At 45.9% G+C, this 27,075-nt stretch overlaps 1 protein-coding gene across 7 annotated transcripts in view; it reads left to right on the top strand.

Annotated features, from left to right (window-relative positions):
- The window catches only part of DPF3 (double PHD fingers 3), a 253,600-nt gene that overhangs the window by 151,736 nt on the left and 74,789 nt on the right, over window positions 1–27,075 (top strand). For all 7 annotated transcript variants that reach the window (XR_009500960.1, XR_009500959.1, XR_009500961.1 and 4 more), the window contains exons 6-7: window positions 1,396–1,474; window positions 20,433–20,570. Coding sequence is in view for 4 of the 7 variants with exons in the window: in XM_059914563.1 (XP_059770546.1) it covers window positions 1,396–1,474; window positions 20,433–20,570 (217 nt within the window). In the remaining 3 variants the exon portion in view is untranslated. The remainder of the gene's footprint in view (window positions 1–1,395; window positions 1,475–20,432; window positions 20,571–27,075) is intronic.

Raw genomic sequence — 27,075 nt, 5'->3', positions numbered from 1 at the left:
CCCTTTCCTTGGTTGGGAGTTTACTGCTACTCATTACCAGAGAATGACCTGGAGGAAGCTAGGGTGCTACCCATGTGACCGGTGTGGGACTTACAAAGGTCTAAAAATAAACCTTGCCATGTTCTTGTAGCCACTGTCCTGGGGCTGCCCAGCTGCCAGCTCCCTCTCTGGCTGCTCTTATCTATCCTTGGAGGTAGAGCCCATCCCACCCTCACCCCAGATGATGCTGGCCTCTCTGGAGATGCACACAGGGTGGGGGTATCAAGAGTCCAGCCCCAGGAGAGTGTCAGGTGTCAAGGTCTCTGCCACTGGCTGGAGCCCCGAGGCAGACCACACAGGGGGACCTCAGTGGAAGCTTGACCCATGGAGTAGGCCGAGCAGCGGGGAGGGGAGCTCACGCCCCGATGCTGGGCCTGGCTGCCTCTTTTTTTTTTTTTTTTTTTTTAAAGCATTTTCTGGTCTGTCTCATCTTTTTAAAAAATTTATTTTATTTATTTTATTTTTGGCTGTGTTGGGTCTTCGTTGCTGTGCGTGGGCTTTCTCTAGTTGTGGCGAGCGGGGGCCACTCTTCACTACGGTGCGGTGGGCTTCTCATTGCGGTGGCTTCTCTCGTTGCGGAACATGAGCTCTAGGGCTTCAGTAGCTGTGGCACGCGGGCTCAGTAGTTGTGGCTTGCGGGCTCTAGAGTGCAGGCTCGTGGGCTTAGCCGCTCCGAGGCATGTGGGATCTTCCTGGACCAGGGCTCGAACCGTGCCCCCCGCGTTGGCAGGCGGATTCTTAACCACTGTGCCACCAGGGAAGCCCTGGCTGCCTCTTGAGAGACTTGAGCTGGAGGGGAGTGTGAACACAGGAGTCTGGGGTGATAGCTGCAATTACGCTACTTGCTCTAATTTGCCCATTATCTGGGCAGCTGAGGGGAGCTGGGTTGGCACCCACATGTGGTGTCAGCGAAGCTGGAAGGCTAAGGAGCTGGAGGAACAGTAGAGGATGGGAATTCTGACTGCTCAAGGCTTTGCAGTCAGACTGTCCTGAGTTTGCGTCCTGGCTCTGCACTTAGTGAGCAAGTGACCTTGGGGAAGCTACTTAACCTCTCTGTTGCCTCAGTCTCCTAAGTCTGTAAAATGCAGATAATAGTAGCACCTGCTTCTTGGAGTTGTGAGGATTTAATGAAGTGATACGGGTGAGTAGCTGAGTGATTTGGGCAAGTTACCTAGCATCTCTGGGCCTCAGTTTCCTGGCCTGTAAAATGGGGTTGGTATATGAGAGACTACAAATGTAGTATAAGGTTGAATGAGGAGATATGGGTGAAGCGCTCAGGGCCTCACAGAAAACGTGCTCAGGAACCGTAGTGATTGTCAGCATAACAAGCATCCCAATATTCCCGTGTCTCCCCAGGCCCGTGGCTCTACAGGTGGCAGAAGGAGGCACGACGCCGCCTCTCAGGAAGACCACGACAAACCTTACGTCTGTGACAGTGAGTATGGCAGACGCCGCCTTCCTGCCCGGGCCCCATGCTTCCTGTGCCCCAGCCTCAGGCTCGCTGGCTCCTCCTCTCGGGCCTGCCTGCTGCTGCCTCACCGCAGGCACCCCCTGACCTCCTCCTGTTGCTGCTCCAGGCCCTGGTGTTGCTTGCAGCAGGGAGAAGCAAGCCCGGGAGGCCTCCTGGCCCCGTGCTCCTCTCCCTGCAGTGCCCTCCTTCGTGGCTTTCCTCCGGCCCTCTCTCTCTCACTCTCTGTCTCCTTAAGGTTCATCCTCTCTTTCTTTCTCTGTTTCAGAGAATTCAAACAAAAGCATAACTCAAAATCCTCCGACAAAGGTACTTGGCTCCTGTGGCTTTTCATTTGTTTCCCTTTAACTTCCTTTCTCTTTCTCGCTCTCCTGTCCTAGGTGGGGCAGGTTATGAATCTTTCTCTGACCATGACTTAGTTTAATAAATGGCCCTCAATCCATCTCCAGCTTCTCTTGCTTGCTTCTGAAACATCTTTGGTCAAGCGACTGCCCAGCTCCTGGGTTTAGGGTCTGCAGACAGAGCGGGGGAGGGGCCGAGGGGCAGAGCAGCGGGGGCGGTGGCAGCGGGTGGACCTCCAGAGACCTGCAGCTTTCCGAGGGATTGCTGTCAGCTTGAGAGAGCTTTTGTCTTTCTCACCTATGGGAGCACTGGGGGGTGGATTTAAAAGCCTTGCCTTAGGGACTTCCCTGGTGGTCCAGTGGTTAAGACTCCCCGCTTCCACGGCAGGGGGCATGGGTTCCATCCCTGGTTGGGGAACTAAGTAAGATACCTTCCTGCATGCCGTGTGGTGCAGCCAAAAAAAAAAAAAACCTTTCCCTAGTTGTCTTCTCACCATATCGGGTGCCACCTGCTCTCTCCATGGCAAGGGCAGCCCTCGAAACCTCTCTCCCTGACCATCTTCCCTTCCCACCTTCTCCTCTCTGAGGAAGCAGAGCTCCGCCGTGGGCGAGAAGGGGCTGCAGTGAGGATGGCAGCGGGACCGCTGAGGCAGGGCCTGGGCACAGTGGTTCCTCGGGCGTCCTGCCCGTCTTGCCAGTGTCTGCAGTCTCTGTGAAAGTGGGAGAGACCCAGGGGAAGATGGGGCACAGGGAGTACATCGGGGGTGGTGCCCTTTTCCTCCCTCTTCACTGGCCTCTTTTGATTTCAAAAAGTTGTTCTGTGCCCGGTGGGGTGACAGCTGGTTGGAGAACATTTTGCTAGAAGAACTCAAACTCCATCACCCCCACTTGGCTGCTTAATACACCGTGCAGATGACATTCCTGAGACGACTCCTGCAGGTAACATCTCCATCCCAAGCCAAGGCCGGTTCAGGATGAGGAGGGAGCAGGGCATGGGTCTGATGTCTCTCGGCAACACCAGGAAGTGCCTGCTTCCGCCTCGGTCTTGCTTCCTGGATGGGGTTCAGTTTTGTTCTGATGTATAAAAGCCCAAGCATGCTAGCCCTCGGGAGACTGATTCTGGGCTGGGAAGGGTCCTTCAGACCCCCAGGGGGCAGGCTTTCCAGCTGTGTCTGGCCAGAGCAGCCCAGCTATCAAGAAGGCCAAGAGCTGCTTTGGAACTGGGGCATTGCCACTCCATTCCTCTTCTAAAAAGCTGTATTTTCTTAGGTGATTTTCTGCTACTGCAGATAGTGGGATTACCTTTCACGCTCTCTCTCCAGCTTTCATTGGGTTCTCAGCCGGAAATAATCCCAGACACACCCGTGCGCCCTTCTCCACCCTCCCCTCAGTTCCTGTCTTCCCCGCCTTTGCCTCCTTAGTATTAAATCCACAAAGCGCCCTTGTGGGTGTCCCTGTCTGGCCTGGCTCACCCCCTCTCCCCCGAGCTCCTGCGGCTTTGTTTAGGGCTCTCAGTGCCATTTGCTGTTTCCTGTTCCCCTCCCCACGGGCTCTCTTCCTCCTCCTGTTTACCCTGTGGAGCTTGGGAAGCCTGATTGCAGGCCTGGTGGCAGCTTTCTGGAAGTCTCAGGGGCTGATGTCTTGGCTCTGCCCGCACAGGCACTGCCTGCTTTTTCCTCCCTCGGCGGGACAACGTCCACCGTGGAACGCCCGTCTCTATCCTGGCTCTCTTAGGAAATTGTGTGACAGCTCAGTGATTAATAGACTTTATTTTTATCTGGTGCCCTTCAGACATGTGATCCTTTGGGATACGAATGACCTTTGGAGAGGTCACAAGGCCCACCTCCCACCCCCCCCAGCTGAGCAAGGAATGCTTTTAATAATCTCTAATGCATCCTAAGTAGAGAGGTGTCTCGTCAACTCCTTGAATGTCCCCAGGGATGGTGTTACCATAAGCTGCCCTTTCTTCCATGATTCCAACTGTGCTTTGAATGATTGTTTTTTCCTTAATAGGAGCTGAAATTTTTCTCTCCTACAGGCCCGCTTAGCTTTTGTGCATCTTTTCCCAACAAATAGGCACCTTCAGGATTTCGTCTATGCTGGAGGCCCTCTTAACATCCCCTTGCATTCTTGGTTTACCTAGGGATGCATCCCATAATTTCTGCGATGGCCCGCTCTGAATTCTCTTCCAGGTTTAATTTAAGCTCAGCACTCTCATTGGAAGTAGCACCCAGGCCAAGTGGTTCAAAGAGTAACAGACACATTTCCTTGTTTATTTTACACATCGGCTTTTAACACCACCCACATCTGTAGAGAATAGAAGTAATTGGCCACCCCATTGCACTGTGCACCATCTCAGCCACTTCCCACCCGGTGCCTGTCCTGACCCCCGGGCTAATGCCTCTCCAGGTGTGTGCTCTTTTCTACTTCTACATTTGATTATTCCTGCTTCCATAAATCACTCTGCATTTGGCCCTATTGAGTCTCCATAAAGAGATACAATAATATGTGACTTCAATATGCAAGATTCAATAAAGGCAAATTTAAAGACATTGCCCAGTAGTTAAATTTCATTCACCACAGATTCACAATCCCTGCCATTTTTGTATTGTCTATGGATTGATTTGCGTAATCCCCACTCCATCTTTCGAGTTATTTATGAAAATATTAGGCCACCTTGGACCCCACCACCTCTTTCCGGGTTTCTGTGGAGTAGTTGTAGCTATTTTTCAGATGTGATTGTATTTAGCCATCCCTGGTGTATATTCCTATATAGCTGCCCTGCTCTGTTCTCGGTCCAAGCTTCCCTTTCAAGGTGGGTGGTTGAAATATTATCTTAGCTGCTAACTTCAGGTGATAGATAGTTTGCTTGTTACCTTTCACTCAGCCCTTGAATTTATTCCATCTCAGAGAAATATTAAAATCATCTGAACATAATTTATTTTTTACCCAATCCATGGTGTATGTGTAGATGAATACTTCATTTTCCAGCAAGTAACCAATCTCTATTAATTATCCTGAAAGTTTACCCAGCTTCAGGATTAAAGTTCTGTTTCTTCCCTTTCAATCTCTTGCCAAAGGGAAAGTGTTCATTCCCTACAGCAAAGCACCTACATGTGACTTTGTAGGAAAGGCTGTTGGTGCTGGTCAAAGTGTGGACCTGGACCACCTGTGCAGAGATAACCGAGATACCAGAGCTCCTACATCAGAATCACTGGGAGTAGGCCTGGGAATCTGCATTTTTGAGAGCTTCTCAGGCGATAATTATGAATACTGATTTTTGAGAATGACTGGTCTACCGCATTCAAATTCGAAGGCTTCTGGCCTCTGACTGATCAGCCCTTTTATTATTCCCTATTTTTTGCATCTGGAAGTTCTGGAATCTCCAGGAATTCTCCAGGCAGAGTGCCACCAGCTTGCATTGCTGTTTTAGTTGGTCTCTTTAGAATCTTTCCTTTCCTGTTCTTTCAACATTGATATAAAACTCAGTAGTCTGAAATAAAATTCAGCAACCCAGCACTTGACTTTAGTTTACTTAATGGCTTTAAATCCCAATAATGTAATTAACTCCCTTTTATAGGTGAGGTGATAACTGGGGATAGACATATGAAAGAAATTCTTGGGCTTGGGCTACTGAGATATTTTGAAAATAATTTCAAGAGTTTGCCACTTCTCTTCCTAACTGTTCCCAGCCCTGGATTTTCTGTTAGCATCACTGGGGCAGACTCCTGATGAGAGAGACTCACTTTTCTATTTTCTTTGTTCAAGGAGCATCATAGGAAAGAAGATGGTGGTGATGGGGTGATATTCAGGGAGAAGGAGAACATTTTGTCTCTAAGCTTCAGCCATTTAGGGAGGAACAAAGCACCCATTTGCCCTACTGTGGGGCACAATGGAAGTGATTTGTGAAGTTTTTTTTTTTTTCCTTTCCCAATTTTTCTTTAAAAAAAAATTAAATTTAATTACATTGTAGAAAGAACACTTAACCTGAGACCTACCCTCTTAAATTTTTAAGTGCACAATATATGTTGTTCAGTAGGGGTACATTGTTGTACAGAAGATCTCTAGAGCTTGCTCATCTTGCTTGATGGAAACTTTATGCTTGTTGATTAGCAATTTCCTATCACCCCCTCCCCACCAGCCCCTGGCAACCACCATTCCAGTCTTCGATGCTATGAATTTGTCTACTTTAGATAACTCATATAGGTGGACTCACGCAGTATTTGTCTTTCTAGGACTGGCTTATTTCACTTAGCATAATGTTCTTGAGGTTCATCCGTGTGATTGCATATTGAATAACGCAATATTCCTTTTAAAGGATGACTAATATTCCGTTGTATGCGTACACCACATTTTCTTTATCCGTTCATTCATTGATGGGCATTTAGGTTGTTTCCACGTCTTGGCTAGTGGGAATAACGCTGCAATGAACATAGGAGTGTTAATATCTCTTTGAGATCTTGATTTCAACTCTTTTGGATAAATACCCAGACGTGGGATTGCTGGATCAGATGGTAGTTCTATTCTTAATTCTTTGAGGAGCCTCCATACTGCTCTCCACAGCGGCTGCATCATTTAGCTTTCCCACCAGCAGCGCACGAGGGCTCCAACTTCCCCACATCCTTGCCAACACTTGTCTTTTGCGCCCAGCCTTTTCTGATTACGGTGATGACCCCCGCTAATGGGTGCTTATGTGTGCCGAGCACTGTGCTAAGCATTTTATATACATTATTTCTGTAAATCCCCACACTAACCTTGAGAGGCAGGGACAACTGACCTCACTTTACGGAGAAGAAACAGGCTCAGAGGAGTGAGGGGACTTGTCCGAGATCACACCGCTGGTTAATGCTAAAGCAGGGATATGAATCCTCATTTCTCCAACTCCAGAGCTGATACACCCCAGGACATCTCTGCACAAACCTCTGGCTAAATGTGCCCTCCTCCAAACCAGTATGGAGCTTGGCTGTCCTAAGAGCTGAGGAAAAAACATGCTTTAACTGTGAATGAATGAGCGCTTGCTCATTATTTTTATTTTTTATTTATGAGGTGAAGCCCTGGCTACTGTTGACAGACGGCTTCCAGGTGTCAGGTTGGTAAGCTGGAGTCAGGTAGTAATTATAGCTGAAGTGGAGTGGAATAGTTTACATAATTTTGGGCCTTTTAAATTTAAATCTATTAAAATCACTCTGCCTCCCACCCCTAACTGGGTCATTAGGGTAGCTTAGTGACAAAAGGCAAATAGACGTGATTGAAGCCCTCCTGGGAACTTGACTTACCTCTGAGGCATGTCAGGTATTCACACATCAGTAGTGATCTCTCTCAATTCAGCCTCCATATCAGCAAGAACTTTTTCCTCTACCACCATCATCCCACAGACGTGTATTTTCGATCGTGTGGCCTGTGACTTCACAGTGTTTCCTCCCTTCTAGAAATCTGGTGGGGTGTAACTCTGTCCAGTTGGGGCAGTGTCAGAATAGGGTCTGGGTCCCTCCCTGCTCTTCTGGGTGGTGTTTACCCCAGGGAGAATGTATGGGGCAAGAAGCAGGGTCTGGGGGTGTAGTCTTGGTTCCACCCCTCAGTGGCTATGGCACCATTTTCCTCATTTGTCAATGATGGGGAGCTCCTTTCTTGAGTCTCTAGACCTCCTCAATCAGCCGTCTCCCCGACGCCATGGGCTCCTTTCTTCTCAGCTTAATAATGAGGCTCTTTTCCTGAGAGACAGGATGCTGGCCCGTGGGATATCAGGAGACCACTCCGCGGGGCCGAGAGCAGACTGGATTGGCGCATGGGGCAGGCACAGTTGCTCCCAAGGCGTTCTAGAAACCCTGCTTGACCTCAGCCTCCTTAAAATCACTCCGTTTTCCCCCATACCTGAGTGCCCAGGAAGAATCAGATGACTACTGCAGTCTTATTAAAAAAAATTTTGAGGGCATTAAGGTCCCCCATTCTCTAAGGCTCACGTGCTTTTAGCTTTGAGCTGCAGTGGTAAAAGCCAATAACGCGGCCTTCAGGCTGGCTGCCCTTGCCGCTGAAGGGAAGCCGGCCTCATCACTCAGTTGTTGCCGCTATTATCTTGCAGGTCCTTGCGTGGGGTGTGATGGGGGAGGGGTGGGAAAGGCTCCGTGCCCCAGAAACTTGATTTGTGGAGCAGGGCCTGTGGCATGGGATTGATCCCTGGAGACTGAGTGCATTTGTTCCTGCAAAGCTGGGTCTGTTTAAATATTTAAATGTCCTCGCTTCATGGACACAGGTTGCAGGTTGCCCCAGCAGGGCTGGTAGGAGACAGGGCTGGGGAGAGGCTGAAATTTCTCATTCATACCCTCATACCCTCTAGCTCTCTCAAGAACCTTGCCCATTGACCACCAAACCTAGGTTTGCCTTTTCTGGGCTGTAACTCACACCCTCATTTATTTATTTATTTATTTATTTATTTAATTGAAGTATAGTTAATTTACAGTATTGTGTTAGTTTCAGATGTACAGCAAAGTGACTCAGTTATACATATATATTCTTTTTTTTCAATTGTTTTCCATTATAGGTTATTACAAGATACTGAATATAGTTCCCTGTGCTATACAGTAAATCCTTGTTGTTTATCTATTTTATATATGCTAATGTGTATCTGTTAATCCCATACTCCTAATTTATCCCTCTCCCCTTCCCCTTTGGTAATCGTAAGTTTGTTTTATACCTATGTGCACACCCTCTTGAATTACTTTCTTATCCAGTCAGAAACAGTATACGTTCATTGCAGAAAAATCAGAAATTACAGATAAGCATAAAGGGAAAAATAAAAATCACCCATAATCTTACTCTTCAGAGGTAATTTCCATTTTGTTTTGTTGTATCCTATTTTAGGGTTCTCTCTGTCTCTGTCTACTATACCCTCCCCCCAATAAATGATATATACCACTTTAACCCATCCCCCCACTCAACAACACATGAGGACCATCCTTCCATGTCAATAAGGACATTTTTATGACAACATTTTAAGACTATATGGTGTTCCATGATATGGCCATGCCCCAGTTTGCTCAATCATTGTTCCACTTGTTGGATGTTTAGACAGTTTAAAATTTGTTCACTATTAAAAACAATACTGCAGCTATATCTTTGCATAAGGCTTTTATTATTTCCTACAAGCAGAACTGTGAGGTCAAAGTGCCTGGTGCACAGCCTTTGATTTCTCTTATTTCAAGTCCTGGTGGGGGGTCAGGGAAGTGGGTTAGCAAGAGCTGCACAAAGAAGGTGCGCTGACTTTGGAGTGAGAAGCCTGAGGTCAGATTGTGACCCTGCCACTTGTTAGCTTGTTATCCAGAATTTTTCGAGAAAATTGTCTTGCTTCTGGGAGTGTCCATTGTCCTGAGATGTGGAGAGGGGATGTACACGGTTAGGAAAGCTACATGTGATAATATATATTAAACTGTTTGCACATGATATGTGCTTAATGACTGTTTCGTCCACCTTTGCCTTTTCCTTATTTCCTCTGTCACCAATGTAGTTGGCAAGATAAGGCTGATATCCCAGGAGGAGATAACACAGGCAGTTTTCACTGAGTAGGCAGTGAGCACTGCAGGAGTTCAGGGAAGGGAGTGGTCTGGGGCTGGGGACCGGTATGTCAGAGGGTGCTTCCCTAGGATGCCAAACAGGTCCTCAGTGAGGGTGTATTGAATTGATGGAGGTCTCCAGGGAAGGAGGGGTATGTGGGAATCAGCTGGAGGTAATAATAGTAATGGCAAAAGTTTGTTGATTTATAGTATGGGCCTGGAATGTTAGGTTTCATCTATATTAATTCTTTAATCCTTGAAAAATACCAGGAGATAGATGGCATGATCATCTCCATCCTACAGATAAGGATTCTGGGGAGAAAAGGGGTTAATTAATTTTCCTGAGGTCACCCAGTGAGTAAGTGGCAGAGCCGGGACTTGATCCCAGTTAGCAATCTCTCTCTCTCTCCCCTGCAATCTCCCTATCCCCCCACCAGTCACTCCTCTCTTCCTGGAATCTACCTTACCTTGTACATAACTCTGCATAGGCTACCTCTCACATAGTGTGATAACAGTTTGTCTATTTGTCCATTCTTCAAGCTGGACTGTGGGCCTCCTGAGGGCAGAGACCGTGTCATATTCAACTTGCATCCCAGACCCAGCACAGCGGCTGCTCCCAAAATGCTGAATGTGGGATGCACATACCAGGGCAGAAGATAGACCAGCGTGGCTGAAGCAGAGTGTTTGGGTAGGGAGATTGAGGGGCACAGAGCTGGATAAGGATGCCGGGAACATTAGACTGAGCTGCTTAGAGTTTGGCCTGTATAGTCAGTGGTGAATCATGGATGATCCTGGAGACATCTCTGGAATGGTTAATCTTGAGGATTAGGTGTTCAGGGGAGAGAGCCTGAAGCCTGTGGCTAAGAGGAGGCTTTTCCAGTCAGGAAGGAGAAGACATGAAGTCTGGACAGTGGTGACAGCAGGAACAAAATGGATGGGACCAACAAGCAAGACTTTATGAAAGAAAAATCCACAGAACCTGGCAGAGGACAGACAGGATGTGGGTTACAAGAGAGAGGGAGGTGGCAACAGTGACTCTTAAAGTCTTGAGCTTGAGTAATGGAGACATGAGGGAGGCTTAACTGGAATATTCTAGAGGAGGAGGAGGTGATTTGGGGAAGTGATGAAACTTTGACACATGGGTTTGTGGAAGTGGCAGGACATCCAGGCAGAAATGTCTAAAATATGCTCGTATACATTTGTTTCCCCAAAGTTTGTGAGGAACTTATACCGATGTCGCAGGTGGATGGGGGCCTGCTTCAGGTAAGGGTCATTGAGACGCACTTGGTAGGTCAGGACTCACAAATCAAGCATCTGAAGGAGCGTTTATGTCAGGTACTCACCCAGAGATCCCCAGAGAGAGCACACTGGCCAGATTCCCAAATGTTTGGAGGCTACCACACTTTATGATATTGCACCTGATATTTTTTGCCTTTCTCTGTTTATCTTCTCCAGAAATGTTGACAGTAATATTTATTATTTAAATTATTTTCCATGAAGATTAAAAAAAAGAATGATATTTGACTCTTTAAGTGAATTAAGGACATGCTAATGTATGATTTCACTAGAATAAGGAATCAAAGATACCATCTCTATAGGGGATGGTGGCCCGAAGAAGATGGCTCTTGAATCAGAAGCCCAGGATTTGAGTCTTTGCTACAACACGCCCTAGCCACGACCTAGGACAAATCACAAAAACCTCTCTGAGCCTCAGTTTCTTTTTCTGTCAAGTGAGGACAATAAGATTGACCTTAGAGGGTTTTCAAGAGGGTGAAATGAGACCGTGTGTAAAAATAATTAGTTCACTGCCTGGTTCATAAACATGCTCAATAAATATTTATTGTTTTTCTACTAATTCAAGGAAGGGTACTTATTTCACACTTGAGTCCCCAGTGGTGTTTTGTGCTCTGGCTGCTGGCGTTGTCAGAGACCAGGGAAGCATTCTGAGAGTGAACTGAATGATCAGAAATAGCTACTGTTTGTTGAACATTTGTTGCGTGCCAGGCAATGTGCTAAGTACTTTTACAAGGATGGACTCATTCAGTTCTCACAATAGCCACATGAGGTATAAAACTATTATTATCCCCATTTTACAGACAAGGAAACTGAGGTTTGGAGAGATTAAGTAACTTGCCCAAGGTCACACAACCAATTAGCTGACGTAGGACGACTGACCCCAGAGTTCACCAGAATTATGTTACCCTGCTTCTCAACAGAGCAGGAAAGAGTTCTGCTAACACATTTAATGCTTTGGTTTTGGAAGTTTCTGCATTTCTCTGTGGGGGATCCAGAATCAGGTTATAGAGTATTTTGAAATGAAACCTTGTTGTCTATCTCCATTCTTCCTGTTTTTTTTTTTTTAAAAACATGTAGCCACGTTCACATACAGTAAATTCCTAAAATACGCAGAATGCCCTCCCTTGATGAAGACACAGGACTTGTGGATCACTGGCATTTGATAGATCCTGGCTCTGGGCTCACTCCTAATATATGGGTCAGTGCCAGGCCCCGAGGAATGTGGCTTTGAAAAATCAGGATATTACACCCCACCCCTACTCCAGCCCCTGTGTTTCTGTCCAGAAGAATTCAGCTTAAAATAAGCATCAAGGGTGGCCTGGAAGAAGACATGAAGCCACAGAAGGGCATCTGCCGACCTGGCTTGGTGGGGTGGGGAGAAGGGCGTAGGCAGCCCCTGGGTGGATCCTGTGGCTGGGAATCTACATCATTTTTCTATCACAGTTGAGGGAATAATTGCTTCAGGAGGCACACAGTCCTCGGAGGACCCAGAGAAACAAAGCGTTGTGCACTGTTAGAATGGAAAGACTTAGAGATAGTCTGATGCAACTGCCATATTTTACAAATAGGGAAACCAAGTCCAGAAAGCTGTGGGATTTGTCTAAGGATGCACGGTGGGTTAGTATCAGAGCCAGGGCCAGATGCCAGGTCTGCAGAGGGACACCCGTGCTGCTGGCCTCTGGCTCGAGAAGGGGTGGGGAGGGAAGCCCACCTGTGCTTGTCCAAGAGGAGCTTCTTGGTGCCTAAATGTTGCAGGACCTGGGCCATTTGTGAAGCCACCACTTTTATCGCTTTATCCTGGGCAGGATAAAGGTAGCAACAAGGGAAAGGGGGAGCCCTCCCCATCCTGAGTTCCAAGGAGCAGGGAGGACATTGGCTCCCAGGGGTAGCTGGATCTGGGAGGGAGGGTAGCCCGAGTGGGGTGGGCAGGGCACAGATCCCCACCTCCTCTCGTCTCACCCTCCGTTCTCCTGCCAGTGCCTCCCGATGGCCAAACTCCACCGGAAGCAGAGGGCAAGAGGCCATCGAGGTCAGCTCCAGGCACTGGGAGGGGTGGTGAATGGAGAATGACTAGCACATCTTTGATTCTGTGTGCTTCAAAGTCAGACAGACCTGAGTTCAAATCCCGACTCTGCCATTTAGTGAATTGTTTCAGTGCCCCCCAGACTCAGTTTCCTTCTCTGTAAAATGGGATGATAATCCCTACCTCCGGAGCTGTTGTGAGATTCAATGTAAGAAGGTGTGCCTGCCTGATAGTCTGTAAGTATGATGCCTTGGAGGCATCGGCAGGTGACAGGCACTGCTGGGTCGATTTTACAGAAGAGGAAGTCAAGCTGCAGAGAAAGGGAAGTGGTGTCCTCAGGGCTGTGTGTAAGTGCCACAGGGCAGAGCTGGGAAAGAGATGTGGCCCGGTGACTCCCAAGGCCCAGGCTTTGTCTCTTGGACGCCCATCCTGTAATTGCTTTCAGTCGCTGCTTTCAGGCTCTCGGAAACCACTGGCTCAGATACCCACTGCGTGCTCCAAGTTGGGCTGATGAAAATGTGCCAGAGTCATTAAGTTATCAGTGGGGAAGGCAGCCGCTTCTCCCCGGCAGGAAGGATTCTGCTGTCTGCTGCAGCCGGCTTTGTTCACACAAACTGCCCCTGATTGTTCCTCCCTCCTCCCTCTTCTCCGCTTCCTCCCCCATCCTCATAAGGAGTGAGTGGTATAGGATTGGAGTGGGGTGGCAGAGGCGTGTTGTAAATATTCTGGGGTGGCACTGAAGGTATTCATAACTCCAGACAGGAGGTCCTGCCTGGCGAATGCAGCTCTGGATTGGGAAGTGGGCAAGCACTAATTCTGCAGCTTGACAGATGGATCTGCCCCAGGGGGAAGGAGAGAGGGGAAGGCAAGCTGGACCTTCCTCATTGTCACAGCCGTTCCTCTCCACGTGCATGGCGCCTGGAACACACAATCCAGGTGCGTGCTGCCAAGGTGAAAAGAAGGACCTGAGGTTGTGCACAGGCCTGTGCCTGGTCCCAGGGGTGATGGCTTCAGGGGCGCATGACGCCAAGGAGCTTGCCCTGGGGAGGGAGACTGGAGTGGGAGGATGGGGGCGCAGCCCTCTCTGAATGCTTCAGCTGTCTTGGGGCTCAGTCTGATTCTGCACAAGAGTGGGGAGTGAGATTGCTGACATGATAAAGGGATAGCAGATGGTTCTAATACTTTATTTTCAGAATGTATCTTTCCCAACATTCTTTTCCTTGCAACTCCATCACCGCAGACTTCAGAGAAGAAACTACTAGTCCTCCCCACCCCCTTCCCTTTAGGGTTTATTCCCTTTGCAGATCCACAGTGTTGACATTAGCAGCTGACGATGGCTGAGGCTTACTGTGAGCCCTGCACTATTTTCAATGTATTCTCTCACATAGCCTTACAACTGTGCAGTAGGTGTGCTGTTATGATCATCCCCGTTTTCCAGACAGGATGCTGAGGCACAGAGAGATTTAGCCACTCACCCAAGGTCACAGTCAGTCAGCAACGGAGCTGGGATTTGAACCCAGGCAGTTCGGATCTAGCCTACCCACGCATCAATACAGAGCCTGCCTCTCTGAAGGGAGGGTCGACCCAGAAGAAGGGCCAGAGCTGTTGGAGGCACTAAAATGACCACTGCTGAGTGGCTAACCCCTCTGGCCAGGCTTCCTAGTTACCTCAGAGGGAAATTTTGCCCTCCACTAGAGCTGGCTGGGTCCTGCATTCACTGTGGCAGCTCGTACACGATCAAGGTGGCTGTTTGGAATAACTTAGTCCCAGATCTCCACCCCCTGCCCCAAATGGTTTCCAAGGCCAGATGCATAATGTACAGGGCCCAGTGCAAAATGCAAATGAGGACCCCTTTGTTTAATAGTATTAAAAATTTCAAAATGTGGCAAGAGCAAGGCATTAAACTAAGTGTGGGACCCTTCCGAGCCCAGGACCCTGTCTGAATGTACAGGTCACACGTCTACGAAGCTGGCTCCCAAGTGTTCAGAGTGGCAGGGAGATGTGATGAAATACATATAGAAGGTGAGACCGTGCTAGATTTTCCTTCTCTTCCAAACCAGTCAAAGCAGGATTTCCAAGGCGTTTCTTTTCATCACAATGTAGCAGTCTGACCCAGATGCACTTCAACCAAAATAAATCTTAGAGATCTCTCGTCCCTAGGATGAAGTCATTTGAAGGACTGGGACTTGGGTCAGCAGCTTTGTTTTGGGGTCAGGCATCTTGCTCCATGAACTCCAATCTCTCCTAACCCTGCCTCTCAAACTCCCCTCCCTCCTGCCTCCTTCCCTTTAGCCTATGAGCCTGCTCCAGATCTGTTCTGTTAAAGGACAAGCCCCACTCAGCCTCCCTCGACTCTGCAGTCCCATCTGCCCACCAGCTGACTCCTTCCCCTTGCACAGCCGTGCTGGAAGGAATGGTCTGTCGGCCCCACCATCACCACTTCCTCATTCCCCAAAGCATCCTAGCTCCCTGTAGTCTTGCGTCGTCCTACTCGAGGTTGTGGATTCCCTGCTCTCTAAGGTGACCTGCTAATTGCCATGCCCAGTGCTGTCTTCTGAGTCCCCAGCCCTCTTGGTCCTTCTGGGGCATCTGACGTTATCCTGGCTCTGCCTCTGTAAAGTGGGGATGCGCGTGGCTGTGAGCTGATTTACTTGAAGCGCCAGAACGGGCCTGACACATGGTACATGCTCAGCAGCGGTTAGCAGGGGCCGTGGCTGGTGGTGTCATCGTTTCTGTCACCTGGAAGCCCTGCTCCTCTGGCTTACGTTGCTCACTCCTTTGTGAGTGTTTCTTAAAAATTTTAAATCGGTTTCTCTTTCTCCACCAGACTCTTTAAGATACCGGTGTTTTCTGAGTTCTGTCCTGTGTCCACACCTTTCTTCCTTCTTTCCTCCTTCTCTCCTGGCACTTTTCTCTCCATATCCATAACTTCCATTGCCACCCGGCAACTCCAGCATCCACATCTCTTTCCCAAGCTCCAGGTGTGTAAGCCAACCCCAGACTGAACTCATTCCCTTCCTTCTTGAAATATGATTTTCCTCCTACGTGCTTCCACCCAGTTGCCCAAGTCAGAAACGTAGGTATTTTTATTGCTTCCCTTAGCTGACATCGAGTGCGGGCCCCGAGCTCACCACTGGGGCTGCAACAGTGTGCAAGCACACAGGGCCTGCCACGCTTGCTGCTGGTGGGAGAGACACATATTGATACACGACTAGTCCTGGGACGGTAACACACCAGTGTCCTAATTTTGATTGGAAAGACTCGAGAACTGAAAGATTGTGAAGCGTTAATCAGGCAAACTGGGGCTGCGGGACATTCTGGGCAGAGGGAAGAGCTTGTGCAAAGGCTCTGTGGTGGAAAGAAAAATGTTTAAGAAACGAAAAGGCCAGTGGGCAGGAGGACTGAGAAGGAGGCAGAAGGTGGCTTCAGGTGAGGCTGGGGAGGTGGATGGGGGCTGGAAGGCACGTGGCCAGGAAGGCCGAGTTAGTGGAAGTCATTTTGGGCTCCTCCTTTCTGCTGACTCCCACCCGCTCCCCCTTCTACCAGATTCTCTCTAACCTCTCTCCTACCCCAAAGTCCTCATTGTTCACACACGGGAAATTAAAATAGCCTATTGCCACCTCCAAGTCCATCTTCTGCGCTATAACCTTAAGTGCTTCTAAAATGTAAATCTGATTAAGTTGGTCCTCGGGATACATACAGTCCTCCCCCGACTTCCCACTGTCGGGATAAAGTCCTGCCCACCTTCCTCTCCTTAGTCCCCCTCACACCCACCCCGATGCCCCCTTCCCACTGGCTTTACTGAATATCCTGCAGTTCCCCAAAGGTGCTGGCGGAATGTGCTTTGGTGCCCTCATGCCCTCCTCCTTTGTCTGCCTGGTGATGTCCTGCTGTCTCACAAGCTGCAACTCATCCACCTCCTCTGGGAAGCCATCCCCCGACCCCACTTAAGCCTGTGAGCTGGCCCCTCCTCTTTGCGGGGCACAGGCTCGCACTGGTGCATTTATCCCACCTCCCTCCTTGCTAGTGTATATCTCCTCTGCTAGACTTCGGACTCCTGGAGGGAGGGGACTGGGACTCATTTATCTTTGTTCTCCGGTGCTTCAAGGCTGGGTACACATTAGGTGTTTAATAAATGTTTCCTTGAAGACCTGGTGATGAAGGAATGACATGATATAAGCAGGTGGTGAAAAATGAAGCTCCACCTGGAAAGCTCCGCATGCAGGGATTGTGGTTAAGGGGTCTGGCTTCCAGGGCCACCGTGTGCTGTCCGCTTCTGTTTCCTCTAATAACTGAACGCAGGTCTCAGGGCTGCCTCCTGCTGCCCCCTCCTGCCACCTCCATCCATCCAGAAGGGCAGGCGCATGCAGGGCGGGCAGAGTCAAGCCTCAATATATTCAATCTTCTAGCAGAGTGGTTCTCAAACTGTAGTGTGTATCGGAATCACCTGCAGGCCCTGTTAAAACACAGATTGCCGGGCCCTACCCCGAGACTTTCTGCTTCGGTAGGTCTGGGGTGGAGCCCAAGAACCTGCATCTCTAACAACTTCCCAGGTGATGCTGATGGGGCTGGTCTGGTGACTACTCTTTGAGAATCTCTCTTCTGGCAAAAGGATCTGCTCTAAGACTTTCTATGGTATTGGGGAAGGAGATATGGGAAGCTTCTTCCTTGGGTTTGGTTTTGTAGGTTTTGAGAACTATTAGTGTGAGATTAATGTGGATGGAGCCGATTCTACACGCTTACCTCCTCCCCCATCTCCTGGCTTTCCTACAAAACGTTTCTGTGTTCACTCATCAACTATTCAATGGGTATGTTTTGAAGGTGTAAGATGTGCATGGCAGCACGGCAGGTGGAGTTGTTGACATCAAGATGGAATCGGTATGACACTGTCCTTAAGAGAGGTCCTCCAGTGCAGTCATAACTCTAATTCAAGGAGATCAAAGAAGAAATGCCTACTCGGGTGGGTAGTGAGTTCCCCATCAGTGGAGTTGTTCCAGGAAGGCATCTAGAGTGTTCATGGGAATAAAACAGTTTGATAGTCAGTTAGACCAGGATCTTAAGATCCTGGAATTCTGTGATTAAGGAAGACGGTGGTAATTGACACAACAAAATGAAACAAATAAAATACCGTGGAGCGTGCAGTAGGGAGATCTGCAGAGGCAGCTGAGGCTTCCCCATATAAATACTGACATTATTGTCCTTATTTTTAATAAACATTTATTCCTCACCAGCAATATTCCTTATAATGAAATGAATTTATATCCAGTGACCCCATAATTTGCTGTTTATTGACCTTAGATTATTTAAAAGTTAAATAGAAAAAGCCACAAGCAGGCCCATGGTGTGCCTCAGGGGTCTCCTTAGGTCCCACTTCCTGAGTGAAATGGAATTGAGTTGTGTAGTGACATGTTATTATTATTATTTTTTGCAATATTTACGAGAGAGAGAGAGAGAGGGAGAGAGGAGCCAATTGTAGGACTTGAATTTATAGTCACTAGGTCACCAACTTGATCACCAACTTGAATTTCAGACTCTCACCTTCTTAAGAAAGTCCAGCCAATTCCCAGATTCCATAGTAGAGGTAAGGGTCAAACTCTCTCTTTCAAGGAGGGTCCAGCACTTAAGATGTGGTAGGCTACACTGAAGCCCCTTGCCCCTCACTACTGTTTATTGAGCATCTATTAGGTGTTGGGTACTGAGTGAGATACTTTACAAATATTATTTATAATCCCTCAAGGTAAGTAATACCATCATCATTTTCAGATTAAAAAAAAAGTCACAAAGAGATTATGTGTCTTGTCCAATTTCACACAGAACTCCTGAATTCATTTGTGGAAGTCAGCATAACTATGCAATTGAAAATCATGGTAAAAGGCCAAAAATTATATATCTATCTCAAGTCTGAGTATAGATGCAAAATGCAAAATTAGAAAGTAGAATGCAGCAGTATATCAAATAGATAATACACCCTGACCAAATGGGGTACATTCTAGGAATGCAGGAATGGCTCAATAGTAGGAAGCATTAGGAAATCAACATAATTCACCATATCAACAAACTAAAAGAGAGTCATATATTAGTAGATGCTGAAAGGACAGCTGGTAAAACTCTCCTGTAATAAAACTCTAACTCAGGAATAAGAAGAACTACTTAAACTTGATAAAGACTAAAAACTAGCTACATATATCATTCTAAACAGTGAACCACTAAATCCAATTTCACTACAATTGGAAAAGCTTGCTTTTACTATTTTAAAATATTGTCTTGGTGATTCTTAGAAATGAATTAAGCTAATAAGATACAATAGTTTATATATATATGAGAAAGAAGAGATGACATTATCCATTTTTGCCAATGGTTATAATACCTGAAAAACCTAAGAGAATCTAGTAAGAAAGAGGGGTGGGTAATAGCTCTTCTCTATACTGTGGAGGTCATGCAGCTGGGCAACTTTGGCACCTGGAAGTGGGATTGGGACCCATGTCTGATGATGAAGTCTGTACTCTTTCCACCTTGTGAAGTGTTTACACTCACTGCTATAACCCAGTCACGTGAAGGGAGAGTCTCTTAAAGCTGGCAACCTCAGCTACTCCAGCAGATCCGGTGGGGTTTGCTCTGCTGGGGAGAGGTGGGGACAAGATGAGAGGGTTGGCACGGGATTTTTACTGGAAGACCCTTGTGGCTTCTGCTACCAGCAGTGCCATCCCTCCACAGGCTGAGATATTGGGCTTTGTGACGGGGAGGGTGGTGGCAGTGGTCTAGTCTTAGCCATTTAGGTACTGAGCAGCCAACCAAGGGAGCTGCCCCTTTCTTCTTGGCTCCAAGAAATCATATTTGTGTTGCTTGTTGCCCTTGTCTCCTACCGTCCACCTCAGAGGTAGTGCCTGCCAGGACACATTTTTAGAGATTCGGGGTATCAGAGGCTTCCCGGGCCATCAAGGGCACAAGCTCTTGGTTGTGACATCTACCAAGGATGCCTCAGATTCACGGTTTTCATGGTGGAAGTGGAATGTGTTTTTCTGGCACAAAATCACTGGGTGATAGATCAAAAATATGATCCATGTAAAGCTTTTGACTTTTTGACTCTGACTTCATACAGAGTCAACCACAGGGTGGTGGAAGGAGTACTGCACAGGAATCCAGGAGACCTGGGTTCCAGTGGCTCTGCCACAACCAGCTGTGTGTTCCCAGGCAAATCACTTAACCTTGCTGGGCCTCACTTGCTTCATCTGTGCCATGGGGTGTTGGACTAAATAGACTCGCAATGCCTTTTAACTTCAAAGTTATAATAAGTGTCACCCTTACCAAAGTTATAATACTTATCACCCTTACCACTGTTCTAAGTGCTTTGCATAGAGATTAACTCATCATAACAACCGAAGAGCTAAGTACTACTGTTACTCTTATTTTCCCTCCGAAGAAACTGAGGCACATAGAGGGCAAGTGACTTTCCCAGGGTCTCACAGCTAGGAAATGATGGCGCTCTTACACAGTTCAACTTCCGTCTTCTATGGTTTTTCTTTACCTGGGTCCATGCTGTTGCAGCGGTGTTGGTGCTGGGGTGAGGGTGCGGGGGTGTTGGGAGTGGGAGACACTTTTTCGGGGAAACCCAGCTCTGGGGTGGATGGATGGGAGTCACTGCCTGGGAGAATGATGGCAGTGGCTGCAGAGGTTGCTAACATTTGCGTTTTCCCTTCCTTTCCTCTTTTCCTCTCTAGTCTGCGGCAAGCGCTATAAAAACCGGCCGGGACTCAGCTACCACTACGCTCACACTCACCTGGCCAGCGAGGAGGGGGATGAGGCCCAAGACCAGGAGACCCGGTCCCCACCCAACCACAGAAACGAGAACCACAGACGTGAGTTCCCAGTTGTTGGGTTGGGGGAGTGATGAGGTGGGTGGGCAGGGCTATGGAGCATTCCTTTTTGTTCACCTCGGGCATCTTCTGGTGGCACCTGTTGATTGGTCTCAAGGACCTGTGGTGAGTTGGCTATTTCAGCCCAGCCCCAGATGCCCCTGTGGGTCAGCTGAGCCCTAAGCTTAGAGTGAGCCGGGCAGGTGTGGCACACCCAGCTCTGTTCCCAGAGGATGGGAGGTAAGTGTTAAGGCGGAAGAGAAACATCCTTGCCTGGCCATTGTCAAATGCCAGACCTGCTACTCTTTTCCCTCAGCTCCAGAAGATCCATTCACAGCTGCTAACCTGAGGTGGGCAAAGCCGTGGGGTGTGTCAGTTCAGACAGACATTCCAGATGTCTCCTTGGCCACCAAGAGACATAGAATATTCTTGCTTCATTGTCTTGGCTCTTATAGGGTCACACTTTTGGTAAGGGTTCTCCTGCCTTAGAAACACGGCCCTGGAGCCTCCATGCTCTTCGCTTGAGCACTCAATCAGCAAACATGATCTGGGTACACTTGTCACTTGGGATGTTGGGCTCTGAAGACCCAAAATGATCCTGAAGATTTGTGTTTCCATTTCTATGCTTTCTTTCCTTCCTCAACTTCCAGTTATGAATTAGGGAGTCACAAAGGGCTTAGCATTCACCATGTGACTTCCCTCTACAACATTCCTTATGGTTTCTGGGCCACCCCAAAATCAGAATGGGAGGGGATAATGGGATCTTTAGGGCTTGCTTCAAGATGTGGGTCATTCAAGGATCATGGGGTGAAGAATAACTGTGGACATGGCATGTGTGTTTTTTTTTTTAACATCTTTATTGGAGTATAATTGCTTTACAATGCTGTGTTAGTTTCTGCTGTATCGCAAAGTGAACCAGCTACACGTGTACATATATTCCCATATCCCCTCCCTCTTGCATCTGCCTCCCACCCTCCCTATCCCACCCCTCTAGGTGGTCACAAAGCACCGAGCTGATCTCCCTGTGCTATGTGGCTGCTTCCCACTAGCTATCTATTTTACATTTGGTAGTGTATATATGTCCATGCCACTCTCTCACTTCATCCCAGCTTACCCTTCCCCCTCCCCATGTCCTCAAGTCCATACTCTATGTCTGCACCTTTATTTCTGTCCTGCCCCTAGGTTCTTCAGAACTATTTTTTATTTTTTAGATTCCATGTATATGTGTTAGCATATGGTATTTGTTTTTCTCTTTCTGACTTAGTTCACTCTGTATGACTGACTCTAGGTTTATCCACCTCACTACAAATAACTCAATTTAGTTCCTTTTTATGGCTGAGTAATATTTCATTGTATATATGTGCCACATCTTTATCCATTCATCTGTTGATGGACACTTAGGTTGCTTCCATGTCCTGGCTATTGTAAACAGTGCTGCAATGAACATTGTGGTACATGACTCTTCTTGAATTATGGTTTTCTCAGGGTATATGCCCAGTAGTGGGATTGCTAGGTCATATGGTAGTTCTATTTTTAGTTTTTTAAGGAACCTCCATACAGTTCTCCATAGTGGCTGTATCAATTTACATTCCCACCAACAGTGCAAGAGGGTTCCCTTTTCTCCACACCTTCTCCAGCATTTATTGTTTGTACATTTTTTGATGCTGGCCATTCTGACAGGTGTGAGGTGATACCTCATTGTAGTTTTGATTTGCATTTCTCTAATGATTAGTGATGTTGAGCATCCTTTCATGTGTTTGTTGGCAATCTGTATATCTTCTTTGCAGAAATGTCTTTTTAGGTCTTCTGCCCATTTTTGGATTGGGTTATTTGTTTTTTGGATATTGAGCTGCCTGAGCTGCTTGTATATTTTGGAGATTAATCCTTTGTCAGTTGCTTCATTTGCAAATATTTTCTCCCATTCTGAGGATTGTCTTTTCATCTTGTTTATGGTTTCCTTTGCTGTGCAAGAGCTTTTAAGTTTCATTAGGTCCCATTTGTTTATTTTTGTTTTTACTTCCATTCCTCTAGGAGATGGGTCCAAAACGATCTTGCTGTGATTTATGTCATAGAGTGTTCTGCCTATGTTTTCCTCTAAGAGTTTTATAGTGTCTGGCCTTACATTTAGGTCTTTAATCCGTTTGTTTTTGTGTGTAGTGTTAGGGAGTGTTCTAATTTCCTTCTTTTACATGTAGCTGTCCAGTTTTCCCAGCACCACTTATTGAAGAGGCTGTCTTTTCTCCATTGTATTTTCTTGTCTCCTTTATCAAAGATAAGGTGACCATATGTGGGTTTATCTCTGGGCTTTCTATCCTGTTCCATTGATTTATAATTCTGTTTTTGTGCCAGTACCATACTGTCTTGATTATTGTAGCTTTGTAGTATAGTCTGAAGTCAGGCAGCCTGCTTCTTCCAGCTCTGTTTTTCTTTCTCAAGATTGCTTTGGCTCTTCGGGGTCTTTTGTGAAATTTGTGAAATTTTTTGTTCTAGTTCTGTGAAAAATGCCATTGGTAGTTTGATAGGGATTGCACTGAATCTGTATATTGCTTTGGGTAGTATAGTCATTTTCACAATGTTGGTTCTTCCCATCCAAGAACATGGTATATCTCTCCATCTGTTTGTATCATCTTTATTTTCTTTCATCAGTGTCTTATAGTTTTCTGCATACAGGTCTTTTGTCTCCTTACTAGGTTTATTCCTAGGTATTTTATTCTTTTTGTTGCAATGGTAGATGGGAGTGTTTCCTTAATTTCTCTTTAACATTTTTCATCATTAGTGTATAGGAATGCAAGAGATTTCTGTGCGTTAATTTTGTATCCTTCTACTTTACCAAATTCATTGACTAGCTCTAGTAGTCTTTTGGTAACATCTTTAGGATTCTCTATATATAGTATCATGTCATCTGCAAACTGACAGCTTTACTTCTTCTTTTCCGATTTGGATTCCTTTTATTTCTTTTCTTTCTCTGATTGCTGTGGCTAAAACCTCCAAAACTATGTTGAATAATAGTGGTGAGAGTGGGCAACCTTGTCTTGTTCCTGATCTTAGGGGAAATGGTTTCAGTTTTTCACCATTGAGAATGATGTTGGCTGTGGGTTTGTCATATATAGCCTTTATTATGTTGAGGTAAGTTCCCTCTATGCCTACTTTCTGGAGGGTTTTTATCATAAATGGGTGTTGAATTTTGTCAAAAGCTTTTTCTGAATCTATTGAGATGATCATATGGTTTTTCTCCTTCAATTTGTTAATATGGTTTATCACATTGATTGATTTGCGTATATTGAAGAATCCTTGCATTCCTGGGATAAACCCCACTTGCTCATGGTGTATGATTCTTTTAATGTGCTGTTGAATTCTGTTTGCTAGTATTTTGTTGAGGATTTTTGCATCTATGTTCCTCAGAGATGTTGGCCTGTAGTTTTCTTTCTTTGTGACATCTTTGTCTGGTTTTGGTATCAGGGTGATGGTGGCCTCGTAGAATGAGTTTGGGAGTGTTCCTCCCTCTGCTATATTTTGGAAGAGTTTGAGAAGGATAGGTGTTAGCTCTTCTCTAAATGTTTGATACAATTTGCCCGTGAAGCCATCTGGTCCTGGGCTTTTGTTTGTTGGAAGATTTTTAATCACAGTCTCAATTTCAGTGCTTGTGATTGTTCTGTTTATATTTGCTATTTCTTCCTGGTTCAGCCTTGGAAGGTTGTGCTTTTCTAAGAATTTTTGCATTTCTTCCAGGTTGTCCATTTTATTGGCATATAGTTGCTTGTAGTAATCTCTCATGATCCTTTGTATTTCTGCAGTGTTAGTTGTTACTTCTCCTATTTCATTTCTAATTCTTTTGATTTGAGTCTTCTCCCTTTTTTTCTGATGAGACTGGCTAATGGTTTGTCAGTTTTGCTTATCTTCTCAAAGAACCAGCTTTTAGTTTTATTGATCTTTGCTATCGTTTCCTTCATTTCTCTTTCAGTTATTTCTGATCTGATCCTTATGATTTTTTTCCTTCTGCTAACTTTGGGGGTTTTTTTGTTCTTCTTTCTCTAATTGCTTTAGGTGTAAGGTTAGGTTGTTTAGTTGAGATGTTTCTTGTTTCTTGAAGTAAGATTGTATTGCTATAAACTTCCCTTTTAGAACTGCTTTTGCTGCATCCCATAGGTGTTGGGTCATCGTGTTTTCATTGTCATTTGTTTCTAGGTATTTTTTGATTTCCTCTTTGATTTCTTCAGTGATCTCTTGGTTATTTAGTAGTGTATTGTTTAGCCTCCATGTGTTTGTATTTTATACAGTTTTTTCCCTGTAATTGATATCTAGTCTTATAGTGTTGTGGCTGGAAAAGATACTTGATATGATTTCAATTTTCTTAAATTTACCAAGGCTTGATTTGTGACCCACGGTATGATTTATCCTGGAGAATGTTCCTTGAGCACTTGAGAAGAAAGTGTATTCTGTTGTTTTTGGATGGAATGTGCTATAAATATCAATTAAGTCCATCTTGTTTAATGTGTCATTTAAAGCTTGTGTTTCCTTATTTATTTTCATTTTGGATGATCTGTCCATTGGTGAAAGTGGGGTGTTAAAGTCCCCTACTATGATTGTGTTACTGTCGATTTCCCCTTTTATGGCTGTTAGCATTTGCCTTATGTATTGAAGTATGTTGGGTGCATAAATATTTATAATTGTTATATCTTCTTCTTGGATTGATTCCTTGATCATTATGTAGTGTCCTTTGTCTCTTGTAATAGTCTTTATTTTAAAGTCTATTCTGTCTGATAAGAAAATTGCTACTCCAGGTTTCTTTTGATTTTCATTTGCATGGAATATCTTTTTCCATCCCCTCACTTTCAGTTTGTATGTGTCCCTAGGTCTGAAGTGGGTCTCTTGGAGGCAGCATATATACAGGTCTTGTTTTTGTATCCATTCAGCCAGTCTATGTCTTTTGGTTGGAGCATTTAATCCATTTACATTTAAGGTAATTATCGATATGTATGTTCCTATTACCATTTTCTTAATTGTTTTGGGTTTGTTATTGTAGGTCTTTTCCTCCTCTTGTATTTCCGGTGTAGAGAAGTTCCTTTAGCATTTGTTGTAAAGCTGGTTTGGTGGTGCTGAATTCTCTTAGCTTTTGCTTGTCTGTAAAGGTTTTAATTTCTCTGTCAAATCTGAATGAGATCCTTGCTGGGTAGAGTAATCTTGGTTGTAGTTTTTTCCCTTTCATCACTTTAAATATGTCCTGCCACACCCTTCTGGCTTGCAGTTTCTGCTGAAAGATCAGCTGTTAAGCTCATGGGATTCCCTTGTATATTATTTGTTACTTTTCACTTGCTGCTTTTAATATTTTTTATTTGTATTTAATTTTTGATAGTTTGATTAATATGTATATTGGTTTTCTCCTTGGATTTATCCTATATGGGACTCTCTGCGCTTCCTGGACTTGATTGACTATTTCCTTTCCCATATTAGGGAAGTTTTCAACAATAATCTCTTCAAATATTTTCTCAGTCCCCTTTTTTTTTCTCTTCTTCTTCTGGAACCCCTATAATTCGAATGTTGGTGCGTTTAATGTTGTCCCAGAGGTCCCTGATAGTGTCCTCAATTCTTTTCATCCTTTTATCTTTATTCTGCTCTGTGGTAGTTATTTCCACTATTTCTCTTCCAGGTCACTTATCCGTTCTTCTGCCTCAGTTATTCTGCTATTGATTACTTCTAGAGAATTTTTAATTTCATTTTTTGTGGTGTTCATCATTGTTTGTTTGCTCTTTAGTTCTTCTAGGTCCTTGTTAAACATTTCTTGTGTTTTCTCCATTCTATTTCCAAGATTTTGGATCATCTTTACTATCATTACTCTGAATTCTTTTTCAGGTAGACTGCCTATTTCCTCTTCATTTGTTTGGTCTGGTGGGTTTTTACCTTGCTCCTTCATCTGCTGTGTATTTCTCCATCTTCTCATTTTCCTTAACTTACTGTGTTTGAGGTCTCCTTTTCACAGGCTGCAGGGTTGTAGTTCCCATTGTTTTTGGTGTCTGCCCCCAGTGGGTAATTTTGGTTCAGTGTGTTGTGTAGGCTTCCTGGTGGAGGGGGCTGGTGCCTGTGTTCTGATGGATGAGGCTGGATCTTGTCTTTCTGGTGGCAGGACTGCAGCCGGTAGTGTGTTTTGGGGTGTCTGTGAACCTATTATGATTTTAGGCATCCTCTCTGCTAATCGGTGGGGTTGTGTTCCTGTCTTGCTAGTTGTTTGGCATGGGGTGTCCAGCACTGCATCTTGCTGGTTGTTGAGTGGAGGTGGGTCTTAGCGTTGAGATGGAGATCTCCGGGAGTGCTCTCACCGACTGATATTACGAGGGGCTGAGAGGTCTCTGGTGGACCAGTGTCCTGAACTCGACTCTGCCACCTCATAGGCTCAGGCCTGACACCTGGCCGGAGTACCAAGACCCTGTCAGCCACATGGCTGGGTCATCCTGGAGAAGATGGACTGAAGCCAGGAGAGAGCTAGAGGATGGGAGACCTGTCAGAAGGCTTG

This window comes from Balaenoptera ricei, chromosome 2, assembly GCF_028023285.1.
Source record: "Balaenoptera ricei isolate mBalRic1 chromosome 2, mBalRic1.hap2, whole genome shotgun sequence".
Taxonomy (NCBI): domain Eukaryota; kingdom Metazoa; phylum Chordata; class Mammalia; order Artiodactyla; family Balaenopteridae; genus Balaenoptera; species Balaenoptera ricei.
This window is presented reverse-complemented; position numbering and strand designations above follow the sequence as displayed.